The 23,336-nt window shown below is 36.8% G+C and overlaps 1 protein-coding gene across 1 annotated transcript; it reads right to left on the reverse strand.

The window, feature by feature from the left end:
* Window positions 1-231: 231 nt before the first annotated feature.
* SELENOT (selenoprotein T) lies at window positions 232-23,060 on the reverse strand. Its single transcript, XM_019439554.2, has 6 exons — window positions 22,825-23,060; window positions 6,240-6,350; window positions 5,537-5,663; window positions 3,428-3,515; window positions 1,507-1,660; window positions 232-980 (listed from the first exon to the last, which is right to left on the reverse strand). Exons 1-5 carry the CDS (start codon window positions 22,959-22,961, stop codon window positions 1,536-1,538), a joined length of 588 nt encoding a protein of 195 aa, XP_019295099.1. The 5' UTR covers window positions 22,962-23,060; the 3' UTR covers window positions 232-980; window positions 1,507-1,535.
* Between the last annotated feature and the right edge of the window lie 276 nt (window positions 23,061-23,336).

Consider the following 23,336-nt stretch of genomic DNA (forward strand, 5'->3'; position numbering starts at 1 on the left):
AATTCTGATATATGATGGTAAACAAGTTAAATTATTAGGCAAGTAGTCTCCATTCACCTAAAATTAATGTTGTAAAGAGATTCAACTGAACTTTGAAATGAGTGAGTTTCAGTTATCCTAAAAATGGTAAATGACTTATTACTGTGTGTGAATCTAAAGTGTGTTCCTTATGAAATAACAAAAATTGAGGAAGACAATTTTAAATATAAGGTTAATAGGTACGCTGGGCAATAAATTCAAACTTTTTATTTAACTTACATCCGCTTAGTTTTTTATTGAGTTAGGTATAAAGGCCCAGTTAATCAACTCATTAGATTGGTCAAGGCAAGACACTTGAACTACATAACAGTATTTAAAAAGCAGTTGGTCTTTTAGTAATTCTCTGGTAATCACACACGCACACACGCACATACACACACAAATTGGTAGAGTACTCTAGATATAGGATTTCCCCCCATTATCTCATATAATGCACTGTTCACAATCTGCAGTGTTTTGAAAACTATATAAATTGGACATGACCAAATTAAAGATGCCTGATAAACTCTTATAAAGTTTTTGGGAACTTCAGCTGTATTCCCAAAAAGATCAATTTTAAACTATAAAAAAGGAAAATTCATATAAAATCACAACAGATTTAACAGACATCTTTGAAAAAAAGTCAAATTGTAACTCAATTTTCTACTTTTCCAAGTATGACTAAGGAAAAAAAAGGTACAAGTAGTAATGTCTACATTTTTTAAAAACTATTAACTGAGTGAATTTGGGGAAGAAAAAAAAGCTATACAGTATTATTGCACTCCACGAATGTGCAGAATTCCAAAATGTGCCAGCACTGAAAAACTGTCTTGCATTGAGGTTTTCCAAGAGGTACAACGAGCCTGCCAAGAAAGCATCTGGTCTGTACTAACAGCTTGCTGTCTTCAGTACAGGCCTTCATAATGTCAGTCACGCTGCTCTTGCAAAAAATCCCTTAATGTCTGAAAGACATAGACAAAAAAGAGTATTTTATTTCAAACTTCACTCTTATAAAATCAACTTATTAATAAGAAGAGAACAGAGAACATCTCTGCTAAGCAAAAGTTAACTCATATTCACCTCTCTATGTTCACACACATTTGCTTATAACTTTTCTATCTTGACCATGTTAAAAGAATCTGCACACTCTTAGCAACTAGTTAGTTGCAGGTAAAGGGAAGATATGTATATAAATATTCTAGCGTAATATACCAATTCTGACCATTAGTAGGAGTTCAGAGTCCAAAAAATGACGTTACAGGCCCAGCTTTTAAGACTTGAAGATAAAATTATTAGCACAACCTTACCTTGTTTTGGCAGGTCCAAAATGCTCTTGATCACTTAATCAATTTTAATAAAGAAAACATCCATCTATTAAATCTTAAGTTGGGAACTCAAGTGATAATAGACACTAGAATATCTAGTACCTTGCTGATTTGTGATGAGAATGATACCTATAAATAGTTATTGTATTTTTAAACTACTTACAAAAGAGTTTTCAGTGCTGATAGGTGGGGCTATGATCGGTGATGTGGGATTGAATCCATATGCACATTGAGCTTCATTTCATTGTCAAGAATTTGAACAAGCTGTTGCATGGATGGGAGGTGACCAGATTCCAGCTTGGACCACACAGGCACATCTATAAAAATAAACAGTACCACCCCCTAAAATTAAAGATGAGTCTATAATAAGTGTTCATTCTACAAATATTTATTGTCTATACATACAGCTGAGGATACAGAAGTGAACCAAAGAATTACACTTCTGTAATTACACCGTTGTATAGTTTACATTCCAGTAGGGCAAATACAGAAAGTACTATACAAAATAGCTACAAATCACAACTGTGTATTAAGAATTAAAAGCAGAAGATGCTGAGGGACACAGGGGAGGCTACAAAGGAGCCTTTGCAATTATTATTAAAAGTGAGAGGTATTATTAAAATTGAAAGGTATTAAAAGTAAGAGCTGAAATACAGGAGAAGAGTGGTACAAGAGAGGCTGGATAGGTGAATGGGGACTAGATCAGAGTCAACAAACTATAAAGAGCCAGGAAGCAAGCATTTTCAGCTTGCAAAGACATATAGTCTATCACAGCTACTCAACTCTAATTGTAGTCTGAAAGAAGCAACAGGCAAAACAAGGGCATGGTTGTGTTCCAATAAAATCTTATTTAAAAAACAGGCAGCAGGACAGAGAGTGCACATGGCCATGGTTTGCTAATCCCTAGTCTACATCATGCAGGACCTTTTGGCTATGTTAAATGTTCTGGTCTTTATCTTGAGGACAAAGTAAAGCCACTTAATGAACTTGAGGCAGTAAAGCAATGAGACGAAAATGATGTGCATTAAAAAAAAGAAAAAAATCACCCCACTGTTTGGAGCAGGTATCAGCAGATTTTTTTGTAAGAAGCCAGATAATAAATGTTTTAGGCTTTACAGATCGAGACAAAATCCAAGAAATCACAAAGGTAACCAGAGAACTAAATTTCCACAAATTTTTTGACGGAACTCAAAACTTTAGGTAATAAACACTAAATTTTGAATTTCATTTAATTTCCTTGTGCCCTAAAATATTCTTTTGATGTTTTGGAACCATTAAAAAAGTGTAAAAACTACTGTTAGCTCATAGGTCATATATGACAACCTCTGGTTTAGAGAATGTATTAGAGGGTAACAAAATAATTATGGCGTGGACTAGAGTGGTGGTAATAAAGATAAAGAGAAGTAGATTTTTGAGAAATGTAGAAGGCAGAATTAAGAATCAGACTTAGTAATCCATGAGATATGGAGAGTAAGGGAGAAACTGAGGTTATCCTAGGATTCTGACATCGGTAACTGGGTAGAATGATAATGATGCCATTATAAATAAACAAGAAATGCCATGGAAGGAGCAAATTGGAGTGCACAAGAATTGCAGGAAGCAGAGGCAATCAATAGATTGGGAGTAGGAGTTTAAGATTCCCAAGTATAGCACCTAGAAGAAAGATCTAGAACTCTGTTGAGTACATTCAGGAGTCATCATATGGATATAATTCTCAAGCCAGGGGAGATGAGGACCATAGAAAGTGATAATTTTGCATATTATGGAAAACAGAAAAGCCTAAAGGTCATTATAAATCATTTAAAATGTGTTACAAAATTCGGGGCGCCTGAGTGGCTCAGTCGGTTAAGCGTCCGACTTTGGCTCAGGTCATGATCTCACGGTTCGTGAGTTCGAGACCTGCGTTGGGCTCTGGGCTGACAGCTCAGAGCCTGGAGCCCACTTCAGATTCTGTGTCTCCCTCTGTCTGCCCCTCTGCTGCTTGCACTCTGTCTCTCGCATTGTCTCAAAAATAAATAAACATTAAAAAAAATAATAAAAAAAATAAAAAATGTGTTATAAAACGCAAATTATTCAGAACCCACCATTCAAAGTTATCTCAAATGCACCTGTTGACATACACTGGTTCTCAATCATGTTGCTCAAGAAGAAAACCATCATACATGCATAGACCTAAAAGAAAATATAATTAAGTACAACAGGCAAAGTTATTTTAAAGACAAAACAATATTACAACTGAAGACACAGTAATCTTTTAAATATACAGACTCATTTTTATTTGGTAATGATTGTTTTTAAATCTACTTTAAAAGTTTCTATACAGACTATTATTGCTCTTCTATATGTTCAGATAACATATACAGAATAAGAAAAACGCAACATTCATTCACAGCTGTATACACACTGAAGAATATATATTCATAATGCAGAGACAGAATTTCTCGAGATCTTGTAATAGCCTTAATAAGTTAAACAAATGAATACTAGCAAAAGAAGGGTTTATTTCACCATTTTTATAATGTAAGGTATGAATTCACAAGAGACTAGTGATGCAATAAAGAGCAACTCCATGTATTCAATACAACCTGTCCACGTTCCAAACAAATCATTTTGAGTCAAATAAAAAAATTGGTAAGAGAAAGCACTTGCATATTGAATTACATTCACTTCCCTTTTGAATGCGTACCTATACCCTTTAAGAGAAGTTCCTTGGTGGACAGAAAAGTTTTAATAAAATCACCTGACTAAAAAGCAGGATGTAGTGAAGATATCAATTCACATCAAGTTGTTTCAAAAAAAGTTAATAAAAATGCTCATAGCAAAAGAGAAAGAGCTCTCCTCCCAGTCCCACTTGAACTAGGTAGGCTTTAATTTCTTAAAGGTTACTCTCACATTTGGAAATATGTCTATTTTCATGCAAACAATACACAAGGAAGTTGCATGAAAACTACAGCTTTCAAGTATATTCCTCTTCCATAGATCAATAATGTTATATGTCTTCAGAAGTAAAATGCACTAAAGATGGAATCAACAGAATTAATAAATGTAACACAAAACATCATGAGTACTTAACTTCTAATTCTTAATCTTATGCATAGCAATCTTACTAATAACAGGGTAGAGACACAGTTCAGTGAGAGGTAGCACCTGATGATGTTTATTTTAAGAAGCCTTGCCTGTTACTGGAAATAAGTTTTTTCCTAAGAAAAAAAAGAAAAAGCATAGCTATGTAGGAGTCCACTAAAAGTAGTATCAGCCTAGAACTAAAGAACAAGACCAGAAACCAGAATACTTCTCAGAAGGAAACCTAAGAAGCAATCTCATCCAAGAGAGAAATAAAACTGTATTTCTCATAGCAGAAAGAGCCTCCAGAAAAAGATGATTTTAAGTGAAACAAATGAAAGATACCTAAAAAGAATGTATGCTACAGCAAGACCCTACAAAGGAGAAGGGACAGCACAAGATGTGTATGTCTATTTATACTGATTGAACAGAAGAGTCAAAGGACAAGTAATAAAAACAGAAAATTTTAATAAGAACAAATCAGCAGAAACCCCATTTTTAATGTGAATAAGCCCATTAATATCCATATTGTTTGGTATAAAAGCCTTGCATTCTATGTATATTATGTTCTTTGTATATGATTTGACCTAATCTATATAATCAATATCCGGTATTAAATTATTTTGTGCCCAGGTTCTACTAAAGTCACACCTCACTATCCTTCAAATAGTAAAAAGATGTGGCGCCTGGGTAGCTCAGCCTGTTAAGCGTCCGACTCTTGATTTCAGCTGAGGTCATGATCTCACAGTTCTTGAGTTAGAACCCTGTGTGGGGCTCTGTGCTGACAGTGCGGAGCCTGCTTGGGATTTTCTCTGTCCCTCTCTTTGTCCCTGATCCTTCCCCTCTCCCGCCATCAAAATAAATAAACTTTAAAAAAAAATAGTAAAAAGATAAGAGCTAATCATTCTTAATACATAAACATAAAAACGAAGGCCAAGAAAAGAAAAACAAATACAAACAAAAAACTAAGTCCAAAAACGGTTAAGTGTCTTGCCCAAAGATTAAAAAATGATTGAAGCTGAAATAATACACGTGGACAGGTGAATCAGCAACAAGTACACAACAATCCAGTAAAATATTTCCATTGACAACCTAAAAACCTACAGCTACCAAACTATTAAGTTACATACCTTATTTTCTTGGCCCCACTGCCAGATGCTAGGAGCTTGCATGCCAAAGAAAGCAAAAGGATCCTTGCCAACAATTATTAAGCCTATTAATACTAGTTTGAAGACTGACAGGAAAGATGCTATGTGTCTATCAAAAGAAAAAAATATATATAAATTCATCAGAAGCCACAATTTCTCACCTAATTCAAAAACTTCCTAACTCAAGTATATGTATACAGACATTTTCTAGACACCAAATCTGGAACTTATTAATTACAACTAGTGAAAAAGATAGTAACTAAAGTTCATTGTGGAGTTTTAAAACAAAACTAAATATCCTTTAAATGAATAAAAAATTAACTTGTAAAATTATACAGCATTAGCCTTTAAAAATCCTATTAACAGCACGGAATTTTACACCATTGACTTTGTATAAAAATTTGGGTGTTCTTCATTTATTTCCAAAATAAAAATTATATAAGAAAACACATCTTTAAAAGATTGCCACCTCTGAAAAAATCCTCCTCTTTTCCTTCTTTCAGTAAAATTCTTCTAAATTTGGATCAAATAAACTTGCTATTTGTAAAAGAGTTTCTCTGTACATTATAACCAACTAAGAAGTTATAATAACCAATTAATTGAACCAATTCACAGAAGTTTACTCACCGAAGTGAAAAAAAAATTCATTAAAAAATTTACTTTTAAGTTACTGAAATTTACTTACCTATATATGGGTTGAGGGAGGTAATTTTCTCCTTCAATGCGGATGTCTGGGTACCGCTGGCTTATAACCCGCATGTACTCCTCAAACACCCGCCTATAACCTCAGGAAACACTGTAGAAAAATAAAAGTGCTTCCATTAAGTGCTTCAGAATATGCCTACACTTATTTTGCATTTAGACAAAGTCTAAAAATTGCCAGGATTAGAAGTGTTTCTAATAAACAGTGACAAAGTAATAATGATTGATGTTGCAGGATGGCAACATGGAGGTTTTTTCACAAATTTCACATATTTAAGTTACCTTCCCCCATGTATACCCATCTATTAGAACATTAAACATTACAGACTTGGGTTACTGTTGGGCAGCAGCATGTATCTATTCAAATATGTTAGCATATTTTGAGCTCTCAAGATCACCTTGCTTTTTGGGGAGCTATCATTAAGTATAAACACTGAAATGAAAACAACTCTTACACATCTAAAATAGAGACTTGCAAAACTGGGGCACAGAAAGCTTACAAAATACCAAGACATGAGACATGAAACTTTGGCTCTTATTCCTACTCTGCCCCTAACTGGGCAAACATGCCTGCTCAATCACAATAAAAGTAACTTAAAGAACTCTTAAATCCCTTCTTACTCTACAGTTGCTTCTACTTTACAAAGAAAAACAAAGATTGGGAAGATAATTTTCAACAATATGACAGCAATCCATATCATTACTCTAGCAATTAAGTCAACAGCATCCAATATCGCCATTAAAATTTCTGAACACTAAACTGTGGATATATGACAGGCTTCCCCAGCAAAAAAAAGGGAAAAAGGCCACCAGAGTGCATATACAGGCAAAAGGAAAACTTTATGACATTGATGAAAAAAATTAAAGACACAATAAAAGACATCTCATTTTCAGGGTTCAAAATTCATATTGTTGGGGCACCTGGGTAGCTCAGTCGGTTAAGCGGCCGACTTCAGCTCAGGTCATGATCTCGCGGTCCATGAGTTCGAGCCCCGCGTCGGGCTCTGTGCTGACAGCTCAGAGCCTGGAGCTTGTTTCAGATTCTGTGTCTCCCTCTCTCTGACCCTCCCCCGTTCATGCTCTGTCTCTCTCTGTCTCAAAAATAAATAAACGTTAAAAAAAAATTTAAAAAAAATTCATATTGTTAAAATGTCCATATACCAAAAGCAATCTACAGATCCAATGCAACTGTATAAAAATTCCAGAAACAGAACAATCCTAAAATTTGTATGGAATCACAAAAAAAAAAAAAAGCAAAAAAACAGAATAGCCAAAGCAATCTTGAGAAGAAAGAACAAAGCTGGAGGCACCATGTTTCCTCATTTCAAACTGTATTACAAAGCTATAGTAATCAACTATGTATAGTAGTAGCACAAAAACAGACACATAGACCAACGGGACAAAATCAAGAGCCCGGAAATAAACCCACACAAAAATGGTCAATTAATTTGCAATCAAGGAGCCAACACTGAAAAAAGGATAGTCTCTTCAACAAATGGTATTAGGAAAACTGTCAGCAACATGAAAAGAATGAAACCACTATCTTCCATCATACATGAAAATCAACTCAAAATGGATTAAGGACTTGAACATAAGACCTGAAACCACAGACCTCCTAGAAGAAAACATAGTTGGTAAGCACCTTGACATTGGTCTTGGCAAGGATTTTCTGGATTTGACCCTAAAAGCAAAGGTATAAAAAGCAAAAAATAAGTAAGTGGGGGCCTATATCAAACTAAAAAGCTTCTGCACAGCAAAGGAAACTATCAACAAAATGAATAAGCAACCTACAGAACGGGAGAAAATATTTGCAAATCAGGTATCTGAAAAAGGAGGTTAATATCCAAAATATACAAGGAACTCATACAACTCAATAGCCAAAAGTCAATAATCTGATTAAAAATGGGGAACCAAAGACAACATAAAAATGGCCAACAGAGGGGCACCTGAGTAGCTCAGTCAGTTAGGTGTTGGACTCTTGATTTCGGCTCAGGTCATCTCACAGTTTGTGAGATCGAGCCCCATGAAAGGGCTTGGTATTCTCCCTCTCCTCTCTCTGCCCCTCCCGCACTCAAGTGCACCTTCTCTATCTCTCTAAAAATAAAAAAATAAAAACACATTTTTTTTTAATGGCCAACAGATAAATTAAAAAGTGCTCCACATCACTAATCACAGGGAAATGCAAATGAAAACCATAAGGAGATATAACCCCACACTTGTTAGGATGCCTGTTATTTAGGATGCCTATTATCAAAAAGATAAAAGATAATAAGTGTTGGCAAGGAGGTGGACAAAAGGGAATCCTTGTGCACCGTTGATGGGAATGTAAATGGTGCTGCCACTATGGAAAACAGTATGGAAGTTCTTCAAAAAATTAAACACAGAACTACCATATGGCCTAGCAATTCCACTTCTAGGCATATATCCAAAGGTACTACTATCTTTAAGAGGTATCTGCACCCCCATGTTCATTTTAGCATTACTTACAATAGTCAAGACATGGGGGCGCCTGGGTGGCTCAGTCGGTTAAAACATCCGACTCTTGATTTCAGCCTGGGTCACGATCTCACAGTTCATGAGTGAGATTGAGCCCCACGCCAGACTCTGTGCTGACAGTGCAGAGCCTGCTTGGAATTTTCTCTCTCTCTCTCTCTCTCTCTCTCTCTCTCTCTCTCTCTCACACACACACACACACACACACACACACACACACACACACACAATAAATAAACTTAAAAAAAAATAGTCAAGACATGAAAACAACTTAAGTGTCCATGGACAGATGAATGGATAAGAAAATGTGGTATAAATACACAGGGGAATACTATTCAGAAAAAAAAAAAAACAAAAAAAAAAACTTCTACCATTCGCAACAACATGGATGAAACTTGAGGGCATTATGCTAAGTGAAGTAAGTCAGAAAGAGAAACACAAATTGTATAATCTCATTTTTACACGGAATCTAAAAAAGCCAAGCTCAGAGACATGGAGGCTGGCGGTTGCCAAGGGCTGTGGAATAGGCAAAATGGGGAGATGTTGGTCGGAGGATACAAACTTCCAGTCGCAAAACAAATTCTAAGGATCTAATTTACAGCAATGTGACTATAGTTAATAAGACTGTATTGTATACTTGTAAGCTGCTAAGGGAATAAATATATGTTCTCACCTAATAAAGGTAATTATATGAAGTGATGGATGTGTTAACTAACCTTATTGTGGTAATCATTTCACAATATACATGTATATGAAATTATCACTTTAATTATACATAATTTCTATTTGTCAATCATAGTTCAATAAAGCTGAGAGAAAAACAGGAGGCAGTACCGCCAAATCAACAGAAGAGCTTACAAACTCAGGTAGGATTGTTAAGCATTTAGGTACATTAAATTCTAAGTTAAGGAACACACAAATATAAAGCAATGAAAGTACAGAGGAAGCAGAATCAGTAATTAAGTGACAGTAAAGTAAAATGTAAGGTGCCAGCTTTGTCAATCACACTGTTATCAAGGAAAAACATACCAACCACCACCACAGGCGTCAGGTTGATATGTGACAGGGCATAACAGTCCAAACACTAGATCTCAATTTAAGAAAATTCATTTTTCAGGAAAAACAAACAAACAGAAATTCACCTGTTTGCTTTATAATTAATACTTCCTCTACCTTCAGAATAAAAATTTCACAAGAAATTAAGTCCCTAAAAAGTATGAAATTTTTGCAAAGGGAGACAAATTTCCACAGCTATACTTAAAAGAACTTAGTAAACATACTTTATGTTTACTAAACAATTACCTTATCTAATATTTTATTATTACTGTTGTTAAATTCACCAAATAGTAGTATTTTGTCACAACTGCTTTCTCTACAAGAAATTTTTAATGGTGCTGTTGTTTTGAGAATATTACAAAAATAATCTAGCTCACCTATATGCCTAACTACCTTGAAACCAAGATATGCCCCCTGATGTCAATGGCTCTCAAGTTTGCATCAGTATTTACAATGGAGTTAATTATCTAAAATGATATTCTCTTAACTTTTAATGAAATATTTTGAGAGCTAGAGACGAAGTTAATTGAGTTCAAACTTCTTTTTTAATAGACGAAGGGGAAAATAGGAAGCTCAGAGAGATGAAGTGACTTTTCCACAGTTTTACATCCATATACTTATTAATCCACTCACTCAAATACTTATTGAATGCCTACTACAAGTCACGCACTATATTAGGCACTGGGTATGTAGTGATGAGTGACACAGATACGGTCCCTGCTCTTAGGGCTGAGAGACTAGAACACAGACTTTGTGATTTAAGATCCTAGCCCCTTCCTCTAGACCCCAATAGAACATTTAGGTGATGCAAGAGCTATCTTTCCCTAAGTCCAGGAAATAATTCCCTTTGGTGACAATGCCACTAGCAAATACCCATACAGTCGAACTCCTGGTGACAGAGATCTCTGAGGTTCTTCCATGAGGAAGACCTATAGATTCTCCCTCTGGGAGAGCTAAAAACCTGTGGGCCCCAAGAAGTCCCTCGTGTTTGCTCTGGAGTTCCAATCCTTTGCCAAGGGAAGCCCAAAGAGGCCTAGCTAGAGAGGTGTATTTACATGCAGGCAACACCTCTGGTCAGATTCCTCCTAGTCACCTACTTTTCTGGCTACTGTGCTCAGAAGCCTAATTCTATCCTTGGTTCCTCCAGTCTCAAGTCTTCGGCATAGTCTCAGACCTCCAGATCAAAATCCAGATAGAATCAGCTCATATTCTTGAAACCCAAAACAGACTTTAAAATTGTACCTTTCTTCAAATTTCCAGTTATAAAATGCTGAAGTCATGAGGATGTAATGTACAGCATAGTGACTATAGTTAGTATTAGTGTATGGAATATTTGAAAGTAGCTAGGAGAGAGGATCGTATAAGTTGTCATCACAAGAAAAAAAATTATAACCACATATGGTGACTGCTTTAACTAGACTTACTGCGGTAATCATTCTGCAATACATACAAATAAGGAATCTTTATGTTGAACAACTGAAACTAACACATTATGTCAATTATACTTCAACAACAAAAAAAAACCTGTACCTATTTTATTTCTGAAAAATAAAGCAGTTTACAAAATTGACACAACATATTTTTTAGATGAGTTTCCTTACATCTAAGTAAACTTTCCTCCCTATATTTGTGTCCAGAATTGTGAAGAAAAACTAAAGAAACTTTTCCCTGTATAACTGTTTTCCCCCAAAGAGTTTTTCTGTTTTGAAATAGCTATCTCCACTGCTGACAGATGTTTTCCAAAACAAAATATAACTAGTGTTTATCGAGGTGGGCAAAATGTTAAATTAAAGGCATACATGGTCAGGAGCCAGTTCTCATTCCACTTCTACTACCACACCCAGCTCTTTCAACTTATTCCATTCTTTCTGCATCCATGAGTAAAACTTTGACTTTCAGTAAACCTCTAATACATAAATATGTGAACATGCTAAATATATGCTGCAGCCGATGTCTCTTCCTCCTGCGCCAGGACCAAAAGTCCCTAAGAAGTAGACTTAAACTTTGAAATCTTAACGTTAATTCCTAATCACTTGGCAAATCTCTAGTAATTACTATACAGAGTCGACTTGTGCAATTGCCTAATTTAAAATATGTTTTCACGGTACTTTTCTAAAAGAAAAAACTTGCATACAAATGAGATGATCTACATGTAATGGACAGAAAGGATATTTAGGAAATAAAGGAAAATGCCTTGTCTGTGCTACTTCAAATAGATTCTGTGCTTTACTAGGTCTATCATGCTTACAGTGTCCTGACTCATGATGGCAACCACCCCACTTTTCCCCTTTCTATATTATGTCTGCCCCTAACTGTAGTCAAATGCTTGCTTATATCAAACTTGAGTCCATCACTTGATTTCAGCTCAGGTCATGATCCCATGGTTTGTGGGTTTGAGCCCTGTGTCGGGCTCTGCACTGACAGCATGAAGCCTGCTTGGGATTCTTGTTCTCTCCTTCTCTCTCTGCCCCTTTCCCGCTTGCTTGTGCATACACTCTCTCTCAAAATTAAATGAACTTTAAAAATAGTTTAAAAATGAAACAGGGCAAAATCTCAGATATTTATGAAATAAATACTGATGATTTCTTTCTATTTTTAGCATCTCTTGAATAAACCTTCCCCTTTTATTTACAATAATCTCCTCGGGACACCTGGGTGGCTCAGTCGGTTGGGGGTCTGACTTGGGCTCAGGTCATGATCTCATGGCTTGTGAGTTCGAACCCGCATTGGGCTCTGTGCTGACAGCTCAGAGCCTGGAAGCTGCTTTGGATTCTGTGTCTCCCTTGCTCTCTGCTCCTCCCCCACTTATGCTCTGTTTCTCTCTCAAAAAGAAATAAACATTAAATTAAAAAAAAAAAAATAACCTCCTCTCCAACAGTCTTCTCACCCATACATAGGACTGGATCCTGTTTACATAATGAAACCAACGCCTGCCATTGTTGACAGTCCAGAAAAATGCAAACCTGTCAGAGGAAGGCTTGAATTCCCTGACTAAAAACAAAGAAATGGGATTTAAAAAGTGACTATCTCCACAAAGGTGAACATTTAACACATTTAATCTTTCCAAAGGACTGATAAGTCAGTCTTCAGAGAACCAGAAAAAAATAAAGTACCTTTTCTTGAGAAAAAAGGACACGTGAGCCAGGGAAGATTGAATGACATCTCAGACTTTCCAGTTTTCTATTCTAGCCTGTCTTGAGGCCCTGCTGCATCCTTGCCTTTAGGTTCACGGACTATTCTTCTAACAATTTTAAAATGCATTTTCAAACATATTGTTCAAACCAGTTCAAAAAGGTTTCTGCTACTTGCATCCCAAGAATTTCAACTAAATTTCTCCCACAGTGCACCAATAAAATCAGGAAGATATTTTGTAAATACTGTGCTCTCTGATTTGTCTATAGCATTGCTCAGTCCAACAGCTCACTGATCATTGAAAGCTGTGTCTTTAGATGTATGTAATCTTTATTTCTCCTTGTTCTATTTAGTAGATGAAGTGCTATAATATAAACACGTGTCTGGTGCATCACCTGCTCTAAGTGCTTTAAGGAATGAAATCTGCAAGGTGTTCTAGGAACTACACAAGAAACAAGGTATTCAGGGAGTGAAAAACAGACTAAAGTCATAAATGTTTTTAAAAAAATGCAAACAGGTGTGCTTATACACTCTGAAGACCAAAATGTGGCCCAGAACTTGTTCAGTTTTTTAAGATGAGGCAGAAGCAGCACCAAAGAAGTATCAGATTAAGGATCAGTATTGTACGAAATCAAGTGATTTCCCTTCCGGCTACCTTACTCTTAGAACACTACAGTGGTCACCACAGTAAAAACGCACACACAAAATATGACTAACGTGACTTCTAAGATTCCTGACTTCTTTACTGAGTTTATTCCAAAGATTTGACAAACCTAAAATGTGATTAATTATCTTTTTCTGTTCTCTTCCTTCTTTTGTCTTATTCTTGAGGTCATTAGCTTCTAGTTTCTCTATACCATTGACGTAACATTTCAGGAATTCTGCTGCTGCAGACTATTCCACCAAGAATTTATAAACTGCTTAGTTCCTCAGCTCTTCCTGGGGAAGGAATTTTCTGTTTACTCTGGAAAACACTTTTTATAAACAGATTTATACAGTATGTAGTCAATAAAAAGCACTCAATAAATAAATAGAAATTCTTTGTCGCATCTTAAAATACTTTATATATATCAAACTTTTATTCTTTTCAATACATTTTTTAATTAGAGATATGATTCACATGCCACAAAATACACCCTCAGTTTATTTTTTATCAGTTGTCAGAGAGACTGGCAAAAAAATATATCGTGTTCTGTGCTAGTTCAATGGCCAAACTAAAGAAGTCTCTGGGCTGCTTTATTGCTTTCCTATTTGACCTGTGCATTAACCTGGTTGTAGACTGATTTCACATCACAGTAGAATAAACTCAATAAAAAAGCCAGGAATCATAGAAAGAAAACCACCAACAGGACAATAAGTTGTAATAATCAAAAAGGGTGTGTTGGATATCAGAGCAGCAGAAAGAAGACTTGCAGTAGTATAATGAATTCTGGAAGTTTAGCCCCACCAGTAGAGGCATAGAGGCCAGACCAAGAACATTACTGATAAGGGTACGTTCAAAACTGAAGTTTTACATATATTACATTCTATGCCCAACAGCTACCAAGCTGGAACAGAGGCTAACCAGGTAAAAACCTACTAGAAATGAACACTATTAGGTGATATCAATCTACATTCCAGTTAGGAATATAAAGGCAGGGAGAGGGGGAGAGGGGCAGTCAGGTTATCTCAGGGCCAACCACAGTGGACTGACTATAAAAGGTTTTACTCACTTTTTCAATAAATATTAACTGAAGACACACAATAAGAGAGAACCCAAGGCAGACAAAAATTATGCCTTTTTTGGCTGGCAACATTCTAATAAAGAAGAAAAAGTGAACTCGTTAATAGTCTACTGGAGAAGATACACTTCAACAACTGGTAATATCTGAAGCTGTTTCTCTTTTGAGAAACAGGGAGGACAAACAGAAAAAACAAAACAAAACAAAAACACCTAAGGGACTACGAGAATAGTGTCATAAAACAAAAAAGCAGAAATAGCAAATAGGAAAGATTCAAAATAAGAGCCTATATCCAAAAATATTCTTCTGCAAGAAGCAGAAGGATGAGAAGAGGTAAGGAAGCACTATAAGAAATCCCAAAACCAAAAAGCAGAATTAAATATTTTGAGGCCCTAAAAATATACATATATATATATATATATATATATATATATATATATATATATATAATGGGTAGAAAACTGAATAAGTGATAGAAGATAAATAATCAACAAAAATTACAGAAGATCTGAATATTATCATTAACAGATTTCACAGCTACATCAGGTTTCATTTTCAATAGTAAAAAAATCCCTTGATAGCCCAAAGAACATTTGCAACCAATGACCATGTTAGGTCACAAAGAATGCCTAGGAAGTAGAAATAGCAAATGTCATATTCTCTGATTAAAGTGCAATAAACTAGGGGCACCTGAGTAGTTCAGTCGGGTCAACATCCAACTTCGGCTCAGGTCATGATCTCACAGTTCGTGGGTTTGAGCCTCGCATCCAGCTCTGCTGACAGCTCAGAGCCTGGAGCTGTTTAGGATTCTGTGTCTCCCTCTCTCTCTGCCCCTCCCCTGCTCACACTGTGTCTTTCTCTCTCTCTCTCAAAAATAAATAAACATTAAAAAAAATTAAAGTGCAATAAGCTAGAAATTTTAAAAAACCCAATCTACTTGGGGCACTCGGGTGGCTCAGTCGGTTAAGTGTCTGACTTTGGCTCAGGTCATGATCTCACGGTCTGTGAGTTCAAGCCCCGCGTCGGGCTCTGTGCTGACAGCTCAGAGCCTGGAGCCTGTTTCAGATTCTGTGTCTCCCTCTCTCTCTGACCCTCCCCCATTCATGCTCTGTCTCTCTCTGTCTCAAAAGTAAATAAACGTTAAAAAAAAAATTAAAAAAAAAAAACCAATCTACTTGCTGGAATGGGGGGATTGCGGGGTGGCTTAAATGGGTGACAGGCATTAAGGAGGGCACTTTTCAGGAGGAGCACTGGGTGTCATCTATAAGAGATGAATCACTGGGTTCTACTCCTGAAGCCAAAACTACACTGTATGTTAACTAAATTGAATAAAAAAAAAAAAAAAAAAAAAAAATCCAACCTACTACTTCAAGCTCTTCTAGCAGGAATATTAGCTAGTTTAACTATGTCAAAATTTAAATGTGATACCCTTTAACATAATCATAATACTTTATTTCTGTGGATTTAGTTTATAGAAATCACTGGACCAGTACACAATACATTCAAGGATATTCATCTTAGCAAAGTAATTTTGTGAAAAACTGGGATCAACCTACGTGCTAACCAATAAGGCACTAGTTAGATAATTTAAAGAACACTCATCTTATGTAATACTGTGCCTGCTGATGCATCTCCCTATTTACTGACAGCAAATGATAAGTGATGAAGGAGAAGGCAAATTAAGAAAAAAAAAAAAAGCCTATGACTATGAACTCATTTTTTGTAGAATTACATAATATAGTATTGTGTGCAGAGTCGTCTTGAGTCTCTTCAAATATTAATAGAGAGCTACAAGTATTTTTTGCTTTCTTATATGTACTTCTGAGGGGAGAGCAAATTATGTGATCCCAAAATATGCCACTTTGGCATGTGGCTTATTTTGAGCTGAAGGTAATCTAGACCAGGCAGACTCAAAACAAAACAAAACAAAACAAAACACAAACAAAAAAAAGCCCCAACTTACTGCTCCCTTAACTACCTGAAAGAATTTAGATAAGGTGCCTGAACCAGATAGAAAGCTGTTATCAAAGGTAACTTTTTATCTGTGGCAAGGCAAACATCTAATTACCAAACATCTGCTCTTCTTATTGTCCTGTGTCTCTCCCCACCTTTGAAGCCCCAGGCTTAGCTGAGGATACTGTATAAGCCTCAATTGCCCCACTTGTTCTTGCATCTCATATTTTTTATGCGGCTCTCATAAGCATGTAATTAAATGTTTTTCTCCTGTTCATCTTTTAAGTCATTTTGATGAAGAGACCAGCCAAAAGAACCTAGAAGGGTAGAGGAAGAATTCTTTCTCCCCTACACTTCTTATTATTTTTACAAGAAACATGTATTATGTTTATAGCCAGAAAGTTAATTTCATTTTGTAAAAGATCAAAGTCTTAAAGTTTTCAAAGATTTACTTACCAAAGTTCTCATCACAATAAAAGACGATGAAAATAATATATTACAATAATAAAACTTGATAAATGGTAGCATTTACACTGTACTAAGACTTTTTAATTGATTATCTGCCTCCTTTATTTCCTGTCCCCTCTCCCCGCTTTGTGCTGACTCAGGCTCCATTTACATACGATCTTCCTTACTTCTATAAAGCTCTTTCTCTACATCTCCTGGTGGTTTCCCCATACCCCTCTAGATTTCATATCCTCCTCTCAAAGCCTTCCAACTCTCCTTGAATAATCTTTCTTTCCACTAGGTTTTTAAAGCCCTCTATTATGACCTCTTTTAGAACACTGAACAGAAAGCTCTACTGTAATACTGTTTAACATGTCTGTCTCTCCCACCAGACTATAGGTTTTCAAACATTATTGTAAAAAACTAATTCTTATCTCCTAAATACTGGACAAAAGGGGAAAACGGTGGCATGAAAAAAAGGGGCATAAAAAACAAGGAGCTGATTATGAGCAGTTCTTGCAAAACCCACATGGCAAGATTTCTTCCTCACCAATCCCAGGCTGCACCCCCATCAAGGTAAGTCATGTGAAAACAGGATTTGATTTCCCTTTTTGGAAAGCAGAAAAGGGGACAATCAGATGAACCAGGAAGTTCCACCTACATTCTTCAGTGACAAAGGCAGAAATGAAACACATATGTATGCTTTCATTTTTTGCCATGAAGCTTCCTAACATATAAAACAGAGTAACAGAATTTTAAACGTTACTTGGAATGCAACCAATAACCTCATGTTAGAGATGAAAAAATTGAGAGCTAAAGAGATTCAGTAATTTCCAGAAAGTCATTCAGAAGATAAGAGGCAGATCAACTTAGAACCTGGGCCTCCAAAGCATTAGTCCAATAAATGCAGTTTCCCAGTAACTATACTATTCAAAATTTATAAGGTTATCTTGGTGTTTCCAAATGACACATTCAATTTGATTTCCACCACTTACCTTAATGGCAAATGGTAAAGAAACAATGTTTCAATTTTCTGTAAGAGGAGATAAAACCTTTAAAACCACTCATATTTTACCTACTTCTAAAAGCTTTGGACTGAAGTACTTTGTTCATTATTATTATTATTATTATTATTATCTTAAACAGGCTCCACATCCAATGTGGAGTTTGAGCTCACCACCCTGAGATCAAGAGTCACATGCTCTACTGACTGAGCCAGCCAAGTGCCCCTTTCTTTGCTCATTATTAAGTAGAGACAACTATTATGTGTACATTATTCATTTAGATACTGCAGTTGTTTGTTGTTTAAATAGTAAAACAAAAACAAAAACAAAATGGTGACTAAGTTCTACATAATTATGGAAAACTTTAAAAATCTATTATAGTGGTAGGTATGGCAGCCAGCATTTCATTTTTCTCTAATCACACTCCATTAGTTCTCTACTATCTGGATCAACTTACTCATTTATTTCATTGATTCCAAGAAGTACACTTCTCCTATTTAGCATCTTTTTAAAAATCAGGATTTATCTTATAATCATTACTGTGTCCCAGTTTAAATGGCAGTATTTTTTTTTTCCTTCTGAGTGGTATATAAAATAATGTGTAACTTATAATCCATCACATCTTAGGTTTGGTGAAATACAGTAACTGGTATTTAAGTTTTTAGTTTCAGTTACTATGGCTATTTTGGGGAGATGAAATTTCTTTGTAGGATATTCCCATTATTGTATTTTAAAAATTCAGGGTTCCTCCCTTTCCTTCTCTCTCTCTCCCTCTCTCACACACACACACACACACACACACACACACACACACCCATAAAATTGGTCTCCTTTAACGTTCTAGTGAATGGCACAGTACCACGCCAGAACTCAGGAGCCATCTTTGACACCTCTCACTCCATGCATCCTCTCCTTCCCCCCAAATATGTAACCTATCATGAAAAATTGCATCTCGTAAAGATCTTAACCTGTCCCTTTACATTCTATTTCTACCACCACCATTGTATCCCAAGCTCCATCATCTCTCACCTGGGCAACTCCCAACAGTCCCCTTAAATGGTTTCCCCATACTTATTCTTTGTCCCCTATAATGTCTTTTCCACAATGATCCTGAGCTTTTCTTAACATGGCCTGCCAGACCTTCCTGGGTTTGTGCCACCTTCTTTTTGGTCTTTGAGGTCAGCAGCCTTGGCTTCAAGCAATTATGTTCTCTTTACTACAAAGCCAGTGAACCTGTTATTCCCATTGCTTGAAAGCTCTCTGGCAATAAATCTTACCCTTTAGATCTCAGTTCAAAGTAGGTTTCCTCATGAAAACCTTCCCTGATTCTCTGACTAGTTCTCTCACACAACTATTCCTTTATAGCAGTTAGCACAATTAGAATTTTATGTGTTGTCCGTGGATTAATGACTGCCTTCCATTCTTGCCTAAGATGTCTATGAGAAAACCGAATTCCCAGCAACAAAGTGCCTGCACAGAGGAGGTGCTCAAATATTTGTTGAATATGCAAATATTAGGTCCACGGTAACTCACGATCTGTAGGACTCACAATTTCTCCGATTTCTTCAATTCAGCCTTTTACTAATCTTAGTAAGTATCAACATCCAAATCAGTCTTAGGGCTTTATTTTCTTGCCTCCATACCATGAAAGCAAAGGATGAGTTGGTATAAATTTAAATACAAATCTGTTCTTGTAGTAGTTGTTTCATTTACCTCTAAAAAATACTTTGTGTTGGTTGTCCTAAAATTATAGCAGTGGATTCTTAAATTAACCAAAATTAGAAAATTCTGCTGCACTCTGCTTACATTTTGAAATCTCAGCTTTATTTAATCTACTATTCTTAGCGAATCAGTTGTCAAATACTCAGATAAGTAATAACTGTAAAGAGTTGTAGCCAGTAAGCTCTTTAAATTACAAGTGATTAAATGCTGTAGGTCTGACTACATGTTAAATCTCAAATATGAAAAAAATAAAGCATGCATATAAAAACATCATGCCAAACGGTACCTGTCAGAATACATTCACATACAGAATGCATTTATTCATAAAAGTCACAAGAAAGGAAAATGTTACAAGGGAACTTTATTTTAAGCTCTGATTAGAGAACTTTCTTTTTTTACGTTCAATGTTTAAACATTCAAATAAGCAAGATAAGTTTTCTCCCAAAATAAGAAATCAGTTGTCATCAAACTTATCTAATTCTGTCACTCCGTCAATTAACATAAACTGAAGACTTAGGTATATAAAGTAATACTGCGCATTTCTGGAAGTTTCATGAGGGATCACATCTATATTGTTCACCATGGTATCTTTAGCCCTGGTACAAACAAGTCTTGAATGAATATTTATTGAAAAAATACATGAATGTAGAATAGTAAACTTTGTTTTAAGCTATTCCGCACACTGATCTCTCTCCCTTTGATTTCACTTATGTGTTGTGCTGTTTTGTTCTTTAGCAATTATAAAAGTGGTACAATTAACGGATGATATACTGAGCTACAGTTAAAGAGGGAGTACTCATAATAAATATAAAGGAGGACAAAAGCAATTGAAAGTAAGGTAAAAATAGTTCTCTCCTTTGTTAATAGTGGTAATTAGTGAAAAATTGCCTTTTACAGCACTTAAATTTCAAGGAGAATTCAAAGAATTTTCACAGATTTAGCCTCAATCGTTTTAGCTTCCTCTCCTCTCCCAAAACTGCAAATGAATGTCCAAGAGATTCTGCCAAAACAAGAAACCCGATATTCAATTTACTATACACAGATTAACCTCTTGGGGAAAAAGTAACAAACAACAAGCTAATTTACCTGTATATGGAGGGCATACTAATAAAATTGTTTCCCATGTATGATTAAAACCAAACAAAACTGATTTCCATACATAACATGCTCTGGGTTACTGAAAAAGAAAACTCTTATTAGACTTTTGGGACAAGTTTGTACTTTAAAAGAAAGAAAAAGAATGAAAAAAATTATGCATCACAAATTCAAATGAAGTACCTAAAATTTTTAAAAAGTTTAGAGGAAGAACTGGATGCCCTTCCCAGAACATTTTGAAAACTTTGCTATGAACATCCTCAGTGGAAGGTGCACTTGTTAAATTATTGTGACAAGTATCCCAACAGAAGCAATTGTAAAAGAAGAGTATTTTGGAAAAGTACAAGTGAAACCAAGAGATGCAAAAGTAGGAAAGAAAAAAATTACATAACTTGGAAACTGCACTCTTTTTTAAACTACTTACATCCAAAGTTTCACACTTAATCCTTAACAATAATTACAGATAGTAAAAATGACTGCCACTCTCTAATTTTTAAAAATTATGGAAAAAGTTGGAATGGTCAAGTCCTAACTTCCATTTACAGTTTTTACAGTACGTTACAGAAAATGATATATGCTGGCCACACAGTAAACAGTTCAAGGAGTTTGTTGTTGTTTTTAATCAAGAAACTGCTAGGTTTTTATAGTTTTCACTCCAAAATAAAGTCTCAACATCTCACTTTCGGACTCTAGGGGTCACTTAAACTGAATTTAAAAATTTTAAGTATTTGCGTACTCTTTAAAGATTCAGCAAAAAAAAAAAAACAAAAACAAAAACGGCTGGGTAAGCAGAAAATCTAACCTTTAATACACTTATATTAATAAAGTTTTAAAAAGCCAATTTCAACTGCATTATGGCCAACACCAACACTCCAAAGTACCACGACTCTGAAAATTTACTTACCTAACCATCCTATCCTGAAGAAAATACAATCTTTTGTGATACAGGATTCTAATTTCTACAATTTTACTATTTTAGTTTAGCCTTTCAGTCTCCCCCAACCCAGTTACCTTATTACATGCATTATTGCTCAAGTTCTAACTTAACTAGGTAACAACAAAATCACAGAAAGAACAACGTCGACAAATGCCAGGTTTTTTTTCTGGTTCAGGGTTTTGTTTTTGCTTTTGTTTGTTTTTTTGTTTTGTTTTGTTCTTCTATTTATCTGAATGCATAAGATAGAAAGGTAGAAAGACATGCCAGGTCAGGCAACTCCAGGGAGGGGGGTGTAGAGGAATGGGGGAGAAAGATAAGAGTTGTTTGGGAGTGACCGTTGTCAGAAGAGCAACGTGCTCCTTTTCAAAGACCTTTTGGAAATTGCAAACTGAGAATCAGCCTCCCAGGACCTCTCCTCGCCCTCCAGCTGTCAGAATCCCCACTCCCTCACTCAACAATCGACCGGGGAAGGTCCAGCAGAAAAGGCGTCTATCCCTCGTGGGTCTCCTCCAACGACCCGAATTAACCTTCGCCCAGCGGCGCAGCGACGGCGCCCGGCAGAACCCCGAGAAAGGGGAGAGGAAAAGGGAACCGGGTGGCAAACGCTGGAGCTCCTCCACCGACGCTGCGCCAACTCGTGCCCACCTCCGCAAGCAGCCAGGGTGGCCATGGCGTGACGCCGCCAACCGGTCCTCCGTGCCGACAACTGTCCCCACCTCTTCGCCTTTCAGTATTTAACCTTCCCTTGCCCTCCTTCCCCACTCCCACCATTCTAGGAGGCAAAAAAGAACTGAGCGAAGTGAGCGGTTATAACTTGGAGAAAAGAAGGGCAGCCTGACAGTCCCAGGAAGGCCCTCTGAGAAGGCAAGCTGCGGAAGGCTGCTGGCGCCGTTCTTCCGGGCCAAGGGGGAGGTTCAGCCCGCTAGGCCGCAGAGCCGGGGCCTCGCCTGGCGACAGAGGCCGAGCAGAGGCGCGGCGGCACTGCCGGGGCCCGGAGCACATACTCACCAAATCTGGAACTTGAGCAGCGGCCCCGTGGCGTACTGCATCTTTAATCTTTTGCTAGGCACGCCGCCCAGGTTGGCCGAGGCATCGCTCCGGATCACCGCCGACGCCGCCACCAGGAGAACTAGCAGAAACCTCATCTTAATCGAGCCAGCCACTTCGGCCGCCCTCAAACTGAGACTGCAGCCAGCCCAAGGCCGAGCGGGAGCCGCGAGCAGCTCCCCACCGCGCAGGCGCGATCCGCCAAGGTCGGGGAGGGAAGCAGAAATGCGCCTGCGCAGTGCGGCGCCAACTCACGCTCTGGGAGGCATCGCTGACCTGTTTCACTGTCATGACCCACCATCTTGGATGTGTGCTGAGACTCGGGATGGAGTTCGATGAGTAGGGAGGGAACGAAGTAGCTGATGGGATGATGTCAAAGGCGCCTGTTAATCATAGCTCCCTGCACGTGTGGGTTCTACATACAATTTCACTTAATTCAGACATTAATCTGCCTGAGACTCTTAGGAGCACCT

Source organism: Panthera pardus, unplaced genomic scaffold, assembly GCF_024362965.1.
Source record: "Panthera pardus isolate Hobbes unplaced genomic scaffold, ASM2436296v1 HiC_scaffold_16, whole genome shotgun sequence".
Taxonomy (NCBI): domain Eukaryota; kingdom Metazoa; phylum Chordata; class Mammalia; order Carnivora; family Felidae; genus Panthera; species Panthera pardus.